We start from the raw sequence: 13952 nt of genomic DNA on the forward strand, positions 1-13952 counted from the left end.
TATCTCCTATCTATAATAATTTGTCTCAACCCCAGCATGCAGGTGGTTCTGACTTGCACCAGAAAACTGCAGGTCCTGGGAACATCTGCTCCCTCCTCACAATCCTCACGGAACATCACTCCCTGCTACCGCCCCAGTCAAGAGCTCCACATATGGCCCCGAAGGCAGCCAGGGTGGCGAGCAGCACAGGTTACTGCTGGGTCAGGCAGCCACAAGGACTCCACCCCAGACCTCAGGAGGCCAAGGCCCGGGCCCCATGACATCACTGTCTGACTCAGGCTGCCTACCTGGCTTGTATGGCTAATAGGAATGCCTGCCTCTCGTGGCTGGGGAGGTGACTCCACAAGGCACAGGACCACACAATCTGGGCCAGCCCTTACTCCAGGGTACCCACACTGTGCCAAAGGGACAGGATGGAACCTCGGACACAGCTGGGAACTTAAGAGCAGGTAGTACCTTGGCCTTTCAGAGCTCAAAGAGGCCGCCTGTCACTGAGGAAGGTGGCCTCACCAGGCAAGAGCTGTGATCCAGAGCTGGCATGTTAACTGGCATCACCTATCCTAACTCTGTGGCTGCCCAGTGTGTGGGAGCCTGGTTCTTGTTCCCAAAATGCTGAGCCTCAAATATTATGGGCCATTTGTCCTACCCCAGCGCAAGAGCAGGGGCATCTGAGGGGAGTGGGAAGCCCAGGAGACTGGAATGCCCAGCTGATCTAAGCAGGACTCAGCAGCTATCTGGCTAGCTGCATGACTATGACCCTACCAGGGCTATGCCCAGGAGAGGCCCCAGTACAATGCAGGCCTCCAACTGTGAGCACTCACCCTTTGCTGTGCCCTGTGCTGATGGCTTTGTACCAGCTACCCAGTGGCTCCTCTCAACAAGGTGACCACCCCTTGTAAACAAGAAAAGAGCCACCAGATAGTCAGGATGGTGCAGAGCCTCAGACAAATCAAGGTTCGCCTCCCAGGCACGTGTCTGCTAACCTCCAGGATAGCTTCCTAGCAGAACTCCCACACCAGAGGCCCCCAAGCACCCCGTTTACTGCTTCCTGGGCTCAGCCTTTGCCCCTAGGTACTCATCAGTGCTCTGTGAGCTCCTCCGTCCCTCTCTGCTCCCTCTGCTCCCTCACGTAGGTCCCAGGTGGACTGGGCAAACCCCCATGGTGCACTGTGCTCAGGACCCTCCAGGTTTCTGCTCTCTGGAGGTTCCAGTGCCAGGGGAGACAGAGGAGCCCTGCATTGGGTATAGATGGACCCATGGCACCATACCCAGGCTCCAGCTCACTGCCCCCTTCCATGAACCCTGAACACAGTCCCTGATCTCTCACCTCTCCTTTGGAAATAAGAGAATGGTGGCTGGGAGAAGAGCAGTGACGTGCCCTGAAAGTGACCTCCAGCAATGAGTGGTCCGAGCAGAGTCTGCCCCCTAGCTCTTGCACCTGGCCTGTCTTGCCTTGAAGACTCCTCCTCTGGCTTCTCAGGCCTATGTGGCCTCGTGCTACTTCCAGAGAGCCCTCCAGAGCAGGAGTATGGGCCAAGCCACAGCAGACGTACCTGCCTCCCGGTACTGGCCAAACACCAGGTCCGTGCCATCCAGGGCGGCTGCACTGCCCACATGTGTGCCCTCCTCTCCATAGTTGGTCATGTAGAAGGAGATCCGGCCCTGGGGGTGGACAGGGCACAGAGGCACAAGCCTGGTTATGCTGGACCATGACAGGACTCCTAGAATCTTGCTCCACTTCTGGGGACTCTGCTCAGCAGCCTCCTGCAGGCCAGCCCTGGTCAAGCACGTGGGGCCTCTGCATCGGCAGAGTAGCAGCCAGGATGGTCAGAGTCCGGGGTCAGTTGTCTGAGCCCACCACTGCTGGGTACCAGGGAGCTACCTAAGCTGAACTAAGGCAGGTAGGTCAAGGCACCCAGGCAGAGACACAATGAGACCATGAACCAGAGGGCTGGGACAGCAAGTGGGAGGTGGGGCAAGGGGAGATGAGGTGGCAGGGCAAGGAGGCAGCTGGGCAACAGGGAAATGACACAATTGGATTAGGCTCTGACTGCTCCGCACGGGGCAGGGCGCCAACTTGTGTTCAGAAACCCCTTACGCTGTAGCATAGGGATGAGCAAAAGAGATAGGGCTGACTGCCTGAGCCAGGAGAGAGGGAGCAGTGGTGTAGCCGGGGAGCTGGGGAGGCAGGCAAGGGCTAAGGCATGAGGCTGAGTTAGCACTACTGTGGCAGCCACACAGCACCTGGGTCAGCACCCTTCTTCCAGTGCCAGCCCCAGAGCCTGGGAAAGGTAGTCAGGTTCATAGGCTCTCTTGCAGCCAGAGGTGGCCAGGGGCAGTGTGAGCCCAAGGACATGGTGAAGTCAGCCTCTGCATTCTAGAAAAGGAGGACCATTGCTGGTAGCACTCCGCCTCCACCTCCTTCTTCCTGCCTCACTTGGAACCATGATGCCTGGACCAGTGGCAGCCATTCTGTGAACAATATTCAACAATGCACAGTACAAAGCCAACTCAGGAACAGTGATAAAGCAGCAGAAAAAGGAAGGATCTGGGTGCCTGACAGTGCTACTGACAGCTGACAGACTTCTAAGGCAACACCAAGACAGGGAATGAGTAGAAAGGGAGGCAAGGGCAACAGGATGAGATGTAGCTTCCTTATTTGGGTGAAGAGTGGTAGTGGTGCCCACCACTGAAAAATGAACTAGGGAAGAAGGGGAGCAGGTCTGGGATGAAGAGGCTGAGGTCAGGTCTAGACAGGCTGAGTTTGCTGTGGGACACCAGGGCAAGACGCCAAGAAAGTGTGGGGCTCCAAGTATTAGTCTAACTGGAGACCTGGGGAGCCCCTGGTGCGCAGCAGAAATGAGGTCACCCCAGGCTATAGAGAATGTGGGACAAATATTCCCAGCACGGCCCTGCAGGACAACCTTGGCCAGCCCCTCTGGCTCGGCAGTGCCCTCTGTAGTGTTCTCCATGGGGCCTGGCTTCCCAGCTGCTAGGGAAAAGCCAATGAAGTGCTATCCTCTAACGGGAGAGCCAACTGAAAGGTAGCTGACCTGCAGCGCCAAGCAAGTGGGGGATGCTGGCCAAGGAGGGCAGGGTGGGGAGGAACTGCATGTGGGCCGGAGGAAACCCCTGGGCTGGTGGCAGGTGACCTGCTGCCTACCCTGTGTCCTCCCTATCTTCCTCTCTGTTAAGAGATCTCATTTACCACAGGCAGCAACTGCCCAGCCTAGAACAATCCATTTCCATCTCCCTGGCAGCAAAGAGGGACCAATGAAATGTAAGCAGATGTCTGAGTCCAATGCCCTAAAAGTGAGAGTGGGGAGAGAGGTGGGATATGCCATGTCCAACTTTCTACTTCCCTTCTGCTTGCTGCCTGGGATGACATGGAGGGGGCTCCTGTGACCATTTGGACTATAAGGTGGGTATAAGCCCACTGTGGACAGAAGATCAGACCAATGACAGGAGACCAACATCCACCAGCATCAAGGTGCCACCAGACCAGCCCCAGACCTCCTATCCCTGATTTCCTTTATCCAAGAGGACAAATGATTCATGTGGAGTGACTGCGCTGGTTTTAAGTCTTTTCTTTGGAGTAGGGAGAAGGCCTGGCACTCACAGCTAACCATGATCCTAGCGGGATACACTACAACATAGTAAACTATGACGAACAAACTGACTTTCTTCCATGCTAGCCAATGTGCAAGAGGACTGGTGCTAGCTCAAACAAAATTCTCACCCTGACCCTACAGGGTGGGTACTACTACTAACCCCAACCTCATCCAATATTTATTTATTTATTTATTCCGTAGTGCTGAAGTTTACAAGATACAAGGTTTACGATGTCCAGCACATGCTGGCAAGCAATGTAAATCTCTGAGCTACAGCCCTCGCTACTAGCTTCATGTTTTAACACAAGGCTTAGAGGCAAAGACAAGAACATTCTGCTACCCAAAGTCACTGAGTACAACTGTACCCGTTTGTCAGATCAAAGGGCAAGGCAGGGCCAGGAATTTGCATGCTCAGGAGTTGCATGGCCTGGCTCCGAGGCTGTGAAAGGGCAGTAAAGGACAGGACGAGGAGGGGTGATCAGGAAGGGCCAGATTTGATCCTGTGGACAGTCGGAGACCAAAGAAGTTTCTGGGCTGAGTGAAGCTATCATTCTTACAGAACCCACACATAGTGGTCCCATGAGTGGCAAGTCTGATGTGGGCTGCCCGCTTGCACCAGGGCAGCCCTCCAATCCCATTAGGCCTCCTGCACTAGGATTCCCTGGGGCCTGGCACAAAGGCGAATGCCGAAAGTCACGTGGCTTCAGCCCAGTAGGAGTGGACAGCTGAGGGCCTGTCTGCCCAACACTACACCTTTTCTGTCAGGACCCCTCCAGTGTATCTGTGCAGCCTGGGAGGAATGGACTCTATTCCTCCACTCCTTGGTTCCTGGGGGTAGACATACCAGCAGGCCTGGCCAGTTAGTCACAGTGACTAACTCTTGAAATCAAAGCTTGGTCAATGAGCATCAGCCCAGAAGCTTCTGCTAGAACATGAGGGGATCCTCTATGCCCTACCAAATGGAAAGGATGATAATTATGAGTCTGGTAGGGCCTTAATAAATAATAATAGCTAATATATATTGAGAACTGGCTGAATGCCCATTTCACTGTTCCTAAGACCATTACAAATGCTATCATCAATCTTCATGGCAAATTTACGAAGCAGGTGGAGACAAGAAAATGGAAGCACAGAGAGGTTAAGCAGTTTTTCCAGGGGCACAGAGCTAGAGGGCTAGAACTAAGACTTCAATCTTGGGGCCTCATCCTAGAATCTGTCCCCCAAACCCTTCCCCTATGTGACTTCTGCATGAGCCTAGAGCTGCCACCAAAATATGAAGGAGGCCAAGACAAAAGAGTGAGAGGGGCTGGTGAGGTGGCTCAGTGGTCTAAAGCGCCTACTTGGAGCAGGCTTAGCAAAGCACAGGGACTGCGGTTCAATCCCCCAGCACCACATGCCAGCCAGCCCCGCCCCCTGGTGGGCTGGGCTGGCCACACACACACACACACACACACACACATAAATAAAATTAAAAATAAATAAAAATTTTAAAAAAAGAGAAAAATGGGTCTGATAATATTTTCGTGTGTGTGTATTTTTGAGATAGGGTCTCACTATGCAGTTCAGGCTAACGGGCTGGGGAGATAGCTCAGTGGAATAAGTGCTTGCCTGCCAAGTGCAAGGGCCTGAGTTTGATCCCCAGTACCACCAAAAAACCCCATGCAGTTCATGTTGGCATTGAGCTCACTATGTAGCCCAGACTGGCCTCAAACTAGCAACCATCCTCCTGCCTCAGTCTTCCCAGTGCTGGGATCATAGGTGTGCGCCACCACACCAGCTTTGATAACATCTTGGATCTAGTTGTGCTTGCAAACAGTCATGTGGCCATGTAGCTGACTCAATAAATTTCCTCTTTGTAGGCACGATTTCAACTTGTTCTTTGTCTGCCAATGTTGACCACAGCATATCTGACATGGGCCTAGAATGGTCCCTAAGCCCTGCAGAAAACATAGTGGGTCCCTGCTTCTCAGGACAGTGAGCTCCTGAGAGCAGTTGGGCTTTCCCCTCCTTGCCCTCTCCCAGCACAGTAAGCTGGGTCCATCTTCTTGTCCTCAGGCCAGACCTCTCCCATAGTCTTCTTCTAGAACCCAAGGAAACCCCAAGAACTCTAAGGACCCTCTGAAAGGATCTCCCTTCCTCTATCTTCCTTAGGAGCTATGCTTTGGCCTAAGCACAGGTAGGGGACCTGAGGTAATCCCCACCCTGCCCTCACACACCTGCCGCTGCGACTCGTAGAGGATGCGATCCATGGTGTTGAGCAGCGTCATACTCCTGTAGAACTTCAGCACCTTCTCCTGGGGCAGCTACAGAGACATAGAGATAAAGAATTGGGACCTGGAAGGAACCTGGGTACAGGGGCAAAGTATGGGGGTGGGCATAGATAGGGGAGTGGCCTCACGTGGGGGTCCTCGCTGGGGTTGATGATCTGGCCTTGGCGGTCCATCACACGGTAAATGGGGATTCCAGAGATGACATTGGGCTGGATGAACTCAAGCTTGTCTATAAACTCTGCTGAGGCCCCCGGGAACTGGGGCTTGTCATCCAGGGAGGAGAAGGCCTGCTGCTGCTGTCTGTGGGGATGCTGTGGAGAGATGATGGGGTGCCCACGTCAGGAACAGTACTGAGGTCCCAGCTGACATCCCTGGCAGCCAGCCAGCACAGTGGGTGAGCTGCACAGCCTGAAGGCACTCTGGGGCCTGGCACACATGACCAGAGCAACAGGTCTGAACCCTGTCCGACCGTGTTCTTGACATGACACCTCAGTCAAGTTACTACAATGTCATGTCTGCTTCCTCAGTTGTAAGTTGGGATGGAACTGATCCTGACCACTGGCACCAAAAACAAAACCGTAACATCCATCCCACACAGGTGTTGCAAAGATTAAATAATGAAATGCCAGGCAGCTCATGAACTGGTGCCTATTACTATTCTCATTATCACAGGCCCAAACTTATCCTGGCACTCAGGGTCTCGCGGTACTACAGCAGCCAGGGACACCCCAATACCATCCTCACAGGAGACCACTCAAGAGTTTAAGGTTTTGAGCTTTTAAGAGGCAGAATGCCTGGCTCAAATCTCTTTCTGGGTGACAGGGCAAAGCGACTTCCCTTCCTCATGAATGCACTTATCTGTAAAATGTATTAACACCTTGTGGAAAGGGGAGGTGGAAAGGGGACTGTGTATTTAAGGTATCCAGCAGTGCACAGAAAATGTGAAAATCATGCTAACTGTGAGAGTTCCTACCACCACATCTCTACTATCCCTTAGTGAAGGCTTCCTCCTGCATAAACCAGCAAACTGCTCCACATGCTCCAGGGCCCTCTCAACAGTGCCCAGGCTCCTGAACATGCCCAGAATGACTCATTCAACAAATATTTGCACACCTTTATTTCCAGCCCTCTACAGGTTTCTGGGAATCTAAGACAGCTGTCCTTGTTGCTAGCAGGGGAAACAGGAGCTGACCAAGCAAGGATAAGGATGATTCATTCTACCCCACAGCAGAGTAGAAAGCAGGTAAGTCTTCTCAGACAAAGTGGTATGAGGGTGAGCCCTGCAGGATAACCAGGAGTCAGCAAGCGAGAATTCCAGGCAGGGGCTGGGATATGCAAAAGACAAGCCGCATGGCCTGGGGTATAACTAAATGGTGGAGCACATGCCTAGCATGTGAAAGGCCCTGGGTTCCCTTCCAAGAATGACAAAAAAAGAAAAGAAAAAAGACCCTTCCTTTAGCTAGATATGATGGCACATGCCTGTAATCCCAACACTCTGGGAGGCTGAGGCAGGAGGATCACAAGTCAGTGCCCAGCCTGGGCAACTTCACAAGACACTGTCTCAAAATAAAAAATTAAAAAGGACTGGTGGTGAAGCTCAGAAAGTGCTCCTTGGTTCACTTCCCAGTACCTTTAAAAAAAAAAAAGTGTTCTTCAGGAAAACTGACAAAGCTGAGTGTGGAGCAGCACTGAGGACACCACACCTCTTCAGATCCACAGCACGGGCTGGCTGGGAGAGCCCGGAAGGCCTGTGGGTGGCCTGTGGGAGGCTTCACGCTCTGCAGGTGGCCCAATGAGTGTGCCAGGCCACACTCTGTGCACCACACTCCCTAAGTCCTCAGGGCCTCCGTGAGGCAGGATTGTTTGCCACTGCCTATGAGATGAGGAAATAGAGGTGTGGGGAGGTAAAAAGCCTGTAGCAGGCCACAAGCCTTGAAAAAAAAGTTGTGTCATGACTAGGTTTCTAACTTGGCAGGGCTGAGATTCTGACCTCAAAACCCAAGCTCCGAACCCCAGCTGCCATGGCTGACCCAATTCTCCCACATCTGCGTCTTGTCTTCCCACCACTCCCTGGATTCCTTTCAGGTCAGCAGTTGTGGCTTGGCCTCCACAGTGGGAGCTAAAGAAGGGTCTCACACATGGGGGTTCGCATATCCCGCTCCCTTCCTTTAATTGCAGTGAAGAAACTGTCAAGGCTCCACTGGGGTGGCGTGTTCTGCATGCACGATTATCTACATTTGTGGTTGTGTGGAAATTACACTCCCCAGGGCAAGGCAGGTTCAGGCCTGACACCTCAGCAGACGTGGCCTTCCCTCGCCAGGGAAAAGCAGCCAGCCCCTTGCAGCAGCCCTCTTCCCCTCCCTCCAAGCAGCTGGACAGCCCAGCTTCTACATCTGCCTGGAAGATTCCTTTGTTATGTGTCTGTCTCCCACACATAGCAAAAAGTTCCAAGGAGGCCGGGATGACATCCAGGTTGGCTTATGCAACGAGTGCCCCACAGGTAATTACCCAAGAAGCGGATGAATGAGCGGGCAGGTTCAGCAGCTCTAGAGTCAGCCTGACCCGGATTCTAATTTCCCGAGCTCACTACCTGGCTCTCTGCAAACACTGACTTCTCTGAGAGCTATGGGCAAAGTTCCTGGGATGCAGCATGCAAGAGGCTCAGAGCAGGCCTGGGGCAGACTATGGGCCTAAAAACTGGGGGAGACAGAAAAACAAACCTAGGAAGGTTAGAAAATGGGGAAGAACAATGGTGAAAGCAGGGTGAGAAGGAAGGGCTTGTTGCACCTCTTTTTTTTTTTTTTTTTTTTTTTTTCAGTACTGGGGATTGAACCTAGGGCCCTAGGCCTGCTAGGCAAGCATGCTACCTCTGAGCCCCAAGCCACACTTTTTTTTTTTTTTTTTAATAGGGTCTCACTAAATTGTTCACACTGGCTTTGAACCTGCCATCCTCCTGCCAAAGCCTTCGGGAAGTAGCTGAGATCACAGGTGTGTGCCACTATTCACGGCTTAAAGTGAATTTCAGTATCAGATGGTGCCCCACCTATCCTCCACATATTCCAGAGACACAAATATGTCTGATGGGTGAAATATCAACAGGATTGGCCTGAAGGCTAATCTGGAGAGGGAAGCTAAGAGGGTAAGTGAAGGGCTGGCAAGGGTTAGGAGGGCAGAGGCTGAGGGCCAAAATAAGCCATGGTCAGACTGCTGGCTTCTAGAGGCTGGGACGCTGCCATCAGGACACTGGAGCTGGGCCCAGGTCTTTACCCTTCTCCCGGGCCTGCAGGAAAAGGTCATCCCTCCTGCTAGGTGACTGCACAGAGTCAATGAGCTATGCAAAGGGCTGGGCTGAGGGGCTGATGAGATGGCTCAGTGGTCTAAAGCACCTACTTAAAACGAGCTTAGCAAAGCAAAGGGACCTCGGTTCAATCCCCCAGCACCACATGCCAGCCAGGGCCGCCCCCTGGTGGGCTGAGCTGGCCACACACACACACACACACACACACACAATAAATAAATTAATTAATTAATAAATTTTAAAAAAAAAAAGGCTGGGCTGAGGAAGGGAAGGGCTCAATTACAGTAAGAGTACAAAAAGCCACAGGGGAAGGATATGACTCCACCCATTTCTTTCCCTTCAGCTTTTGGTGTCGGGGCTGACCTGGTGGCCCATGGTTGCACAGACTTACACAACACCTTGAAGCCACAAAGGGGCATGGCTTACTCCAGCCAGTGGGTTGGTCTAGCCAACAGGTTTGGGATGGCCCCTGAGGCACAAGGTCAAGCAGACCACATCGTCCCCAAGCCTGTTTCCTCCGTGGATGACCTGAGCTGACATATGTAGAGGACTTACCCCAGTACCCGCACCCAGGGACACTAAATAAATCCAAGTCACTGATCGGAGTATCTGACGACCCCTGCTGATCTGACAGGCAGATGTTCTGTGAAGGCACAAGGTAGGCCTGGTCTGACACTTGAGGACAGGGAGTGATGTCAAACATAAAGAGGGGAAGGGGGGTGGGAAGGTGTGGTGGTTAGCCACAGGGCAGGGGAGAGCTAAGGAGCCTAGGTCTGAATCCTGGCTCTGTCCTCTGCCAGCCACAGGATAGGGGCTGAGCAGGTAGACCAGGTTCTCTAAACCCACATCCCTAAGCACAAATGCCTCTCAGACTGTGGGACCAGTAAGGCCCCTACTGCCAACCCAAAAGAACTTTCCCCAGCCACCAGCAGACAGAGCAGCCGCAAAGTGTCCTGGAGAACGGGAGTTGAGTGAGGCTGCTGGACAGGCAGGAGTGAGGCAAAGGCAAGGGGCTGGAACACACTGGTTCTGGGCAACCAAGGCTGAGGGCCAAGCACAGTAGGACACAGGCAACCAGGATGGCCAGAGTTAATAATGGGGCCCAACTATGGCCCTGGAGCACAGGACACAAATCATTTCCCCTCTGCCCATACCACCCTCAGTTGAGGCACCTCAACCAGCAAAAGTGTATCAGAGACTCAGAGGGGCCAGCACCATGCCCAAAGCCAGAGAATCCACAAGTGATGTCAGCATCCAAAACCAGGTAGCCTGACCACAACTGTCCCAGGAGGCTGGAAAAGGTGAACTCCACAGGAGGTGGCTTTGTGCGTGGGCCAGGTACTTAAGTCCAAGATCTCTCTACTGAGGACAGCTAAGGACATCCATACCGGCTCTGCCTCTGCTCAGACAGCAGAGAGCTGGGCCTTGCTCTGGGCCTCAGGGACCCAGGAGCTTCAGCAGCACTCAGCTCCCCCAGGAACCATAGGTATAAACCCGAGGGAGGTTCATTACTTTCTTTCATCGGTCAAAACCAAAGCACATTCACCCTACCCAGAAAAAAGTAGCCGCTCCCAAGAGCAAGCCCTGACTTACAGAGGGCCAAGAATATGCTGTTCAGTGCTCCATCAGAACGCCTTTCTTTAAACTTCATTAATGCTCTCTAACAAAGATACTTTTTTTTTTTAAGATACAGTTTCACTATGCAGTTCAGGCTGGCCTTAAACTCACTATGTATCCCAGCCTGGCCTCAAATTTACTTCCATCCTCCTGCCTCAGCCTCTACATGCTAGGATCACAGACGTCCGCCACCACGCTTGGCTCGACACTGCTACCATCTTACAGATGGAGACCTGGTACTGGGGTCCAGAAAGCTGCAATGAGGAAGCAGCGGGTTGGCCTTCATCAGCAGGATCAGTATCTACAAAGGCATCCAGGTGGGAAGAGGTGCGTCTACTCAATGAAGTAAAAACTGCACGAGAGGGGGCTGGTGAGATGGCTCAGTGGTCTAAAGCACCTACTTAGAACAAGCTTAGCAAAGCACAGGGACCGCGGTTCAATCCCACAGCACCACATGCCAGCCAGCCCCGCCCCCTGGTGGGCTGAGCTGGCCACACACACACACACACACACACACAAATAAATAAAATTTTAAAAAAAAAAAAAAAACAAAAACTACACGAGACCACAGTCTGGAGTTAGGCTCCAACAGTAGGCCCTAACAGAGTAGACCAGTAGAGGCAGCACAGGTGCTGCAGTGAGCTGTCTGTGTCACTGCAAGTGTAAAAGGTTTGCCATCCTTGGACTAAAAACGGAGTCATTATGCTTAAGTTCCCTGTGACCAAGCCATAAACTAAATTGTTGCCTGGCCACCAGAAAATAGGATAAGAGAGGGCCACACTTCCTGAACGGACCAATTCCAAGCAGCATAACAGTAAAGTTCTGTTTTAATCCTTAACCAAAAAAAAAAAGACTTTGCTAGGTGTGGTAGCACACTTGGGAGGGTGAGAAAGGTATCAGATTGTTGAGCGTTTGAGACCAGCCTGGGCTACAAAGTGAGCTCAAGACCAGCCTGAACTGAATAGTGAGGATCTGTCTCAAACACACACACACACACACACACACACACACACACACACTTTAATGGTTGGGCATTGTAGTACACACCTATAATCCCAGAGGCTGAGGCAGGGGGATTATCTTGTGTTCCAGGCCAGCCTAGGCTACAGTGAGTTCAAGACCAGCCTGAACTACACAACTAGACCTTGTCTCAAAAAAAAAAAAAAAAAAAAAAAGACTAATCCTTACAAAAATAAATAAATAAATAAGTAACACAAAAGAACCTGGTGTGATATCATCAGCTATTTTACTATTGCTTTCTCTTACAAGTTACAAAGAAAGTAACTTCCAAAGAATTTTTGTGGAACACTTCCTTGTTTCTGCTTTCTTCCTCCCCACACTCCTCTATAAAACCAATCTTCACTGCTGGGGTCACTGGAACATATTGTTCCTGCAATGAAGTGTTACTCTGTCCTTGAATGGCACATTAAACCAGCAGCTGGCCCAGTAGCCTGGGGATGGATCTGTCTTTCTGTCTGTCTGTCTGTCTGTCTGTCTGTCTGTCTGTCTATCTATCTATCTATCTATTTATCTATCTATATTTTGGGGGGGGGTCTTTTTGAGATAGGGTCTCACTATGCAGTTTAGGCTGACCTTGAGCTCACTTTGTAGCCCAGGCTTTCCTCAAATTCACAATGATCCTCCTGCCTCAGCCTCTAGGATTTACAGGTGTATGTTACCACACTCAAACTTAGCATTATAGTTTTATTATAGATAAACATTATTTAGAAATATTGCAGGCAGAGGCTGGCAAGATAGCTCAGCAGACCTGCTCAGGCAAGCTTAGGCAAGTGTAGGGAATGCAGCTGCAGTCAGATCCCTGTAACACATAGCCTGAGCTTTGCCCCCAGGGTGGGCTGAGCGCAGGCCTGTAATCCCAGCACTGGGGAGGCTGAAAGCAGGATTACTGAGTGAGACCCTATAACAACAAATACAAAAAAAGAAAGAAATATTATAGGCAGATAGGGCTGGGCCCTCAAAAGGCCAGTGCAGAAGACAACTGGCTGAAGGCACATTCACTGAAGGTTAGACTTCAGGAAAAAGTAGGACTGTTCACCCATACACTTCCCCAAGGGATGAACAGCAGTGACTGATACTCTAAGTGGCATCAATCAAAGGGGGTGGGGCACACCAAACCTCCATATCCCACCCCTTCCAGGGAAACCCTTGTCTGTCCCTGTTGCACTTCCTACATGATTTGCTTTCCAATTTGATCCCCATTTAATTAATATTACCCTGGCGACTTTATTGGTAATCACAGTATTATCAGCGTTTTTATCCCTATAATTCATTCCTCAATTTCAGAGAACACAAACTTGGCATTTTGGACATCTAGGTGGTTAAAGAGTTTCTTTCCCCTGTATCAGTTTCTATTTAGATGTCCCACTGAAGCCTCATGAGACCAAAGGTGGGCCCTTTGGAAGGTGACTAGATCATCGGGTGTTAGTCCTCATTTGCTGTTTGGAGGTGAGGCCTGGATGGAAGAGATGGGTCACTATGCGTGGGACCTGGAAGTCTGTATCTCCCTCCCCTCCTCACTGTCTGCTTCCCGTCCACCAGGCCTTGAGCAGCTTTCCTCTGCCACGCTATGGGCTTCAAGCCAGCTGACTATGGCTTGAAACTTCTATAAACTGTAAGTCAAAACTGCCAGGGAGGTATCTGCAGTACCAAAAGAGAGGGAGAAAGGGAGAGAAGGAGAGAGAGAGGGAGAGAGAAGGAGAGGGAGAGAGGCAGAGAGAGGGAGTGAGGAAGAGCAAGGGAGAGAGAGGGAGAGGGAGAGAGGCAGAGAGAGGGAGCGAGGAAGAGTGAGGGAGGGAGAGAGGGAGAGAGAAAGAGAGAGACAGAGACACACAGAGACAGGAACAGAGAGACAGACACAGAGAGAGACAGACAGACACAGAGACAGAAAAAAGAGACAGAGAAACAGAATCACACCACACACACACACACACACACACACACACACACACACACAGAATTAGTTTATTTTGCCGGGCATGGTGGTATGTGCCTATAATCCCAGCACTCAGGAGGCTCAGGCAGGAGAATCTAAGTTTGAGGCCAGGGGCTGGAGAGATGGCTCAGTGGTCTAAAGCACCTACTTAGAACAAGCTTAGCAAAGCATCAGGGACCGCGGTTCAATCCCCCAGCACCACA

At 51.5% G+C, this 13952-nt stretch overlaps 1 protein-coding gene across 1 annotated transcript in view; it reads right to left on the reverse strand.

Moving 5' to 3' along the window:
* Bckdha (branched chain keto acid dehydrogenase E1, alpha polypeptide) overlaps positions 1–13952 on the reverse strand; it is a 28894-nt gene that overhangs the window by 5393 nt on the left and 9549 nt on the right. The window contains exons 2-4 of the mRNA XM_004648468.2: positions 6010–6192; positions 5828–5914; positions 1554–1662 (exon numbers count right to left, since the gene is read on the reverse strand). Coding sequence (XP_004648525.1) covers positions 1554–1662; positions 5828–5914; positions 6010–6192 — 379 coding nt within the window. The remainder of the gene's footprint in view (positions 1–1553; positions 1663–5827; positions 5915–6009; positions 6193–13952) is intronic.

Source organism: Octodon degus, unplaced genomic scaffold, assembly GCF_000260255.1.
Source record: "Octodon degus isolate 3935 unplaced genomic scaffold, OctDeg1.0 scaffold00418, whole genome shotgun sequence".
In the NCBI taxonomy this organism is placed as follows: domain Eukaryota; kingdom Metazoa; phylum Chordata; class Mammalia; order Rodentia; family Octodontidae; genus Octodon; species Octodon degus.